This window comes from Nanorana parkeri, unplaced genomic scaffold (assembly GCF_000935625.1).
Source record: "Nanorana parkeri isolate BGI_ZX_2015 unplaced genomic scaffold, ASM93562v1 scaffold1255, whole genome shotgun sequence".
NCBI classification, from domain to species: Eukaryota; Metazoa; Chordata; class Amphibia; order Anura; family Dicroglossidae; genus Nanorana; species Nanorana parkeri.
The window spans coordinates 79,705-86,145 of NW_017307523.1; the positions used below are offsets into that span (position 1 = coordinate 79,705).

Here is a 6,441-nt window from a genome sequence, read left to right on the forward strand (position 1 = left end):
TACTGTACGGTCGCACGTCTTTTGTCGAACCAGCATGCTCGAAACCCCGCCGAGAATCGTACGATTGTCGGCGGGTTTCTAGCCTGCTCGTTCGACAGCTGCGGAACTGGCCGGTGTGCGCACGCGCACACTGCCCGTTCTGCATTGCGGTCATCGGAAGCCCGCCCCTCAGCGGGGCGGGCTTTCGATGATCGCAAGTACGATCTGCCTGTCCAAGATGGGCAGATCGTACGAGCTTTTAATAAGCTTACGACCATCGCAAGACAAAAGTCTTGCGATGGTCGTAAGGTGTATGGGCACCTTTAGGCAGGTTGGCCAGCCACCCCAGAAGCTATTTGGTAAGTAATCATGCCTTTCATCTCTGTGTACTGTGTTTAAAACCACTCTAAATATATGATCCTAATGGAGTTTATACAGTGCCTATAGAAAGGACCCATTCAGACTTGTGTGTTGTGGCAACACGCATTGCCACAATGCATGGCAACAACCTGCTCTATGCGTGGTGTGTTGCAGTGCTATTCACTGTGAATAACACCACAACTGACTGTAAATTAGAGTGTAATGCATCACAACACATGGTATATGCATCGTGGTGTGCTGCACTGCGTTTTGAAAAAAGTTAATGCGTATTTTTTTTATCCATAGTGGTATGTTTGCAGCCCATTGATAATAAATAGGTTGCCTTAATGCAACAGATTAGCACGTCCCATAGCTTGTGTAGGTTATGCTGCCTCACTCACCAGAAATTGGTCCTTCCAGATGCATGAATATTTATACTAAAATCACTCGAGACCCCTTGACTACAAACAGGTGATCACCATTTAACAAATTATGTGACTGTGGAAAAGAATTGGCTGCACTAGTGAAGATTTATGTGCGACATTAAAGAAGGTCTATACTTTTGCAGGCAATCTATTTTGTGTGTTTATTTTCATTGTAAATACCCTAAATTACTTTACAGAGAGCTATTTTTACTTTGACATTAAAGAGTAGAACTATTGATCACTATAAAATAAACAATTAAAAGGAACACTGTCAGCATGCTGCATGTGGAACTGGGACTGAAACATCCTGCAGTCAGACAGCCAAGCATCTATTATTTTCACACACACACTTTATTATATGTATGTATGTATGTATGTATGTATGTATGTATGTATGTATGTATGTATGTATGTATGTATATATATTTATTTATTTATATTACACACACACACACACACACTTTTAGCAGAAACAATGTTGTTTTCTAAAGAAGTTAAACTTCCAACATACAAAAAGATACCCGACTTTGGCCAGTATATGTAGAGAGTGTAAGCTATCATAAATCATAGAAAAAGACACAGCCAATGTGTTTAGAGCAAATAAATAAACTATTTACATGATTTACAGCATTGTTGATTTGAGGCTTCGGTTTATATTTCAGATTTGGTCTTTGTGACCAGAAAAATGGAATTGACCCTCGACTCTGAAAGAAAGAACACAAACAAAACAGTTTTAAAAATTTGTATTTTGTTAGTTATTCAATATTTAAGGATACTTAAAAAAAAAGCAATTTTTTATTTTTCCGGGGACACCAAGCTTATAAACATGATTTATTACCTTTATTTCCTTGTGCTTTGTGAGCAGTAGTCATAGATTAATGTCAGCGTAAATATTGTATTGTTTACATGCAGTTATTTGCAGCACGTAGAAAGCAGCAAGTGCAGACTGGTGAACAAGGAAGAACCAGGTACCCCACTAGATATTAAGTCTGCTGTTGAATGCCAAGCAGGAGCCGCCTTCTACCAGAAGCTGCTGATGTTTCTTCAGTGATTACATGGATATTCAGTGGTTTCACAGTGTACAGTAACGCAATCAAAATGTATGGCTCCTGCCACTGAAGAGAGCCAAACAGCTCACAGATCACATCACATTTTGATTTTCCACAACAAAAGGTACGCTTAGCAGAATGCACATCTTGGAAAGGAAATCTAAAAAGGTCTTCCTTGTTCTTAATCCTGGTTTATAGGCAACTAAAATGTAAACAAATTAGTGTTTACATGGGCCTGTGATGACAGGTCTCAAAAATACAGGGAAAGATGAGGCCAATATAAAACGGTTTATCTGCAAAGGTGTGAATTTATAAAAAAAAATTGTAGTGCCATTCGTTCTGCAAAACAGCATTTATTCTATGTCAATAAAGGCAAAAACAAATATTAGTACACTTTTTCCCAGGTCAAATGTAATATCAGGTAAATATTGCACCATGGCCACTAGGTGGACCTGAGGAGAATAGGAAAGAAGCATCGTTTTCCTATGCACCTCAGCCCCATCTAGTAACCACCTAGTAGAACTTAGAGAACGTGCAAGAGAAAACCAGATTGCAGCCTTGTAAATCTTGGAAACTGTTGCTTGATGCCAAAAAGCCCAAGAAGTCCTCACCTTTTTAGTAAAGTGGGCTTTGACAAGAAAAGGTGGAACCCAATCCTTAAGGTTATAACTTTGAAGGTGGTCTGTCTTAGCTATCTAAAGATGATGGAACGAGAAGCTGGTGCACCCTTCCAGGGTCACAAAAAGGAATCACTCTTTCTGAAAGAAACAGTGGCTGTGATATAGACTTACACAGCGTCAACTACATCCGAACAATGGAGGGAAAGTTCCTTTTGGTGAACTGGAGCCAGAGGGATGGAAGAACAATGTCCTTGTTAAGGTTAAATGCAGGTAGGCAAGAAGGAAGTCCTGAGCCTCAACACCACCTTGTCTGTATGCAAGACCAAAAAGGGTTCTTTGCTGGATAAAGCTGCCAGTTCAGACTACAAAACAAAAACCACTGTGTGGGTGCGAGTAATGAGTTCATACGGCGGTTTCTGAAGTGCAGAGGGAACCAGGTATAGGTCCCACAAAGTCACTGGGGAATGGATGAGGGTAGCTGTAAAAAAGTCATATTCAAGGAATGAGAGGATAATGTTCTCTGAAACAGGATACATACTGTGGGAACCTGTCCTTGATAGTGCTAATAGCCAAACACTGGTCCAGACTCAGCAGTAGGAGGGAGAATATTTATTCTGAGGTGGCGTCAAGAGACACACCAAATCAAGTATGCATTCCACGTCCAATGATTGACCTTGTAGAAAGTAGTCTTCTAGGCTTTAAACACCATATAAAATCACAGATATAGAGATGCCCCTGTTGCTCAGAACCTGGGCTTTAGCAGCCATACCAATAAAGTCCGCAACTGAGAAGGATAGCAAATCAGATCTGGCAATGCCCAAGGAGTGCCTGTCAAGAGTCTCACTAGGTCAGTGAACCACATCCGCCTGGGCCAGTTCAGAGCAATGAGGATCAATAGAATGCCCTCCATCTTGATCCAAAGGAGCAGATGAGGAAGAAGTTTTAAGGGAGGAAAAGCAATGAGTCATTTCCAGCACTAGACTTAGATACTCCAAGCAATGAGTAATTTCCAGCAACAATTTCTGAAGGTTTAGGACCCACCTAAGAGAGTCAAGAGACACGTGGATCCGAGAGACCTGGCCGACTTCAACAGGAGGTCATCTAAAGCTAATCATACACTCTGTGAATTTTGGTCAGTTCTTTAAGAACAGGCTGGAATTTGCCTAATGGGTGGCCTTCTGTTGGCAGTCTTCCATCCAGCATCCTTTGACCAGAAAATTGAAGGAACCAGTGGGAAAATATTTGGACACACAGTCACAGCAGCCCACTGGTTGCCGTCACTGTTCGAGTAATGTGACAGCGGCACACATGCCATTGTCAGAATACAACAGCCCAGCAGGGAATTCGTCCATTCACACTGTTTAGTGCAGATGGAGAAATTTGTTTTATTTTTTTTTCATCAGCCTGCAGTTTGAACTCTAAGAACTCTAAGTGAATATCTAAGGTGCAGACGCAAAGGCTGAAGGGCAGAACCAAGAACTGGTAATGTAGAGGTCCCACACCAAAGCATGGGAATAGCTGATGTGCTGGAAAGATGGAGACACGGAAGTAATCATTTATGTCCACAGAGGCCAGAAAGTCTACATGGTGAAAAGAGGCAATGATAAATCTAGTGGATTCCATTTAGAATTTCTGAATCTGAAAGAAGACAGCCTTGACAGAAGGATGTGAGAAACCGAGGATGGGGCAGGCATAAAAACTACAGTTTTAGCTTTGTGATGCCCCCTTTTGCATCCAAGCATCTGAGGTGCAAGCTGCCCAAGTGTCTACGAAGGTCAACAACTGTCCCCACAGTCCGAAAAGTGGGAGTGCACCTTCATGCAGAGGAAGACATGTATGAGGCTTTGGAAGACTGAGTGCCAGACCTTGCAGGTGGTGCCAAGCTTGATGGTCCCATCGAAGGTTAATAAACAGAGTTGTGTGAATGTATGAGAGGTGCCAATTGTTTATGGTATTAAGAATGCAAAACACTACGTTGCAAAAATGACAAGACCAGCGCCAAATATACACAACCAAAGGAGCCCTCCTGTGGTCCAAAGGGTTAATTGGAATCCAGCACAGCCACCCCATAACAGACAAGGGATCCCTCAAGGCTGCATAGGAAAGAAAGAAAACACCAGGCGCCTGACCTGGTGCAGTAATCCTTTTTATTGGTGAAAGTAATAATAAAATACAATGTGCTCACAAGCGGAGCAAGAATAATGTCAAATTGGACTGATAGTCCTCACTCAATGAACTGCTGTGGAGATTAATAAAATGTCCCGGGGCTCTGCCATGAGCAGAGTCACGCTTCCTCTAGCTTAACGCGTTTTCTGAGAACTTCCCCTTCTTCAGAGCCGAGTAGCTGACTAACGATGTGCTAATTTATACTCTGTATTCAATCAATGAGCCTCTAAGGGATCGAAAAATGGCCTATCAGCAAAATGTATTTAGTTGCTAGGAAACCTGTTAGTCTGACCAATCGAGACTAAGGGGGTTTTGCTTACATCAGGAGAACGGGGAAATCTATCCTATACATGAGAACACATACTCTGGCGGTAATTGATCAAAAATTAAATGGAAAGATGGCATAAAACAAGATAGTCATGCATCTAATAGTACATCATTAAAAATGACTGTGCATGACAAATCCCCCCACCCCGCTGCCAGAATGTCAGGCGCTCGGACACAAACCTCATTGAGCCGCTCATCAATGTAAAACACAGTTTGCAGAGGGCCGGCATGAAGACGGTGTCACGGCTCCACACAACAACAGCAGGGCTCTTAAAACATACATGAACAAAAAATGCAAATGGATAAGATACAAAAAGTGACACTGTATAAAAAAACAACTGGACAATTTATTCATCTCCACAGCAGTTCATCGAGTGAGGACTGTCAGTCCAATTTGAAATTTTTCTTGCTCCACTTGTGAGTACATTGTATTTTATTATTACTTTCACCAATAAAAAGGATTACTGCACCAGGTCAGGCGCCCGGTGTTTTCTTTCGTTCTTTCTTAAAACACTAAGTTGACCTGTACCCAGCCAACTTGTATGGGTAAACGATAAGAATGTCTTCTGGAAACCCACAGAAGTTTGGAGGTCTAGAGGGTCACATAGGTGGGTTTTGTTGGCAGTAATCAGGCGTATGTTATATAGCTTTTTTGCATATACATGCAAAATTGTATAAATATATCCTAGAATGTAAACAATTTAGCACTTTTCCTTTTGCTGTTAAAGTACCATGTCTACATGATCAATAAACTTGGATCATATTTTCACCCCACAAAAAACAGTTGTTTTGGGTTCTTCTACAAAACCTGCGGTTTAACACTAACTATTTGCTTAGAGTGCTGCTATAGTTTCTACCTTGCTAGTCTCCAATTTATGTTGCTTTTTCTTCTTGTTGATTTTACTTTTATAATGGCCTGCCATCAACTATGAATTACATATCCTATAGCAAAATACTTACACCTAATGTGCAGAAAATGGAATCAAAACTTACTTGAACAAATGAAGCTTTTGCTCCATTAAAATGCACAATTTGTTCAGTTTCAACAAAATTTGCAGCATGACCTTCCGAATCAATACCTAAATAATTGCAATAAAAAAAAAAAAAAGAATGAAAAAAACTTAAATACTCAAATAAAAAAAGAAGGACATAAATAAAAGTTGTACAACTGCCTAATTGTTGCTTGACACAATTATTCCACCCCCAGAAACATTAAAATATAAAATACATTAAAAGTTCCCCACGTCCACAGAGAAGCTCACCTGATATATATTATTATGTATAATGTAGTAAAGACTGTTTATGGATTTATACATGCCTCAAGCTTAAATTTTAAATAATTGACCTATTAACCGCCTCACGGCCGTTGTAAAAATAAGGCTGGCAGCTTACTACATCTGAGCGGGCATATTTAAACGTCCCGTCAGCCACTGGCGCGTGCGAGCGGGAACCTGCCCAAATTTAAAAACAGGCAGGAATGCCTGTTTACATACAAGCGATCCACCAGATCTCTTG

General features: G+C 40.8%; 1 protein-coding gene across 1 annotated transcript in view; it reads right to left on the bottom strand.

The window, feature by feature from the left end:
• Positions 1–6,441, bottom strand: part of SACM1L (SAC1 suppressor of actin mutations 1-like (yeast)) — a 101,945-nt gene that overhangs the window by 51,861 nt on the left and 43,643 nt on the right. Inside the window, exons 9-10 of the mRNA XM_018568859.1 lie at positions 5,920–6,005; positions 1,382–1,468 (exon numbers count right to left, since the gene is read on the bottom strand). Of these exons, the coding sequence (XP_018424361.1) occupies positions 1,382–1,468; positions 5,920–6,005 (173 nt within the window). The remainder of the gene's footprint in view (positions 1–1,381; positions 1,469–5,919; positions 6,006–6,441) is intronic.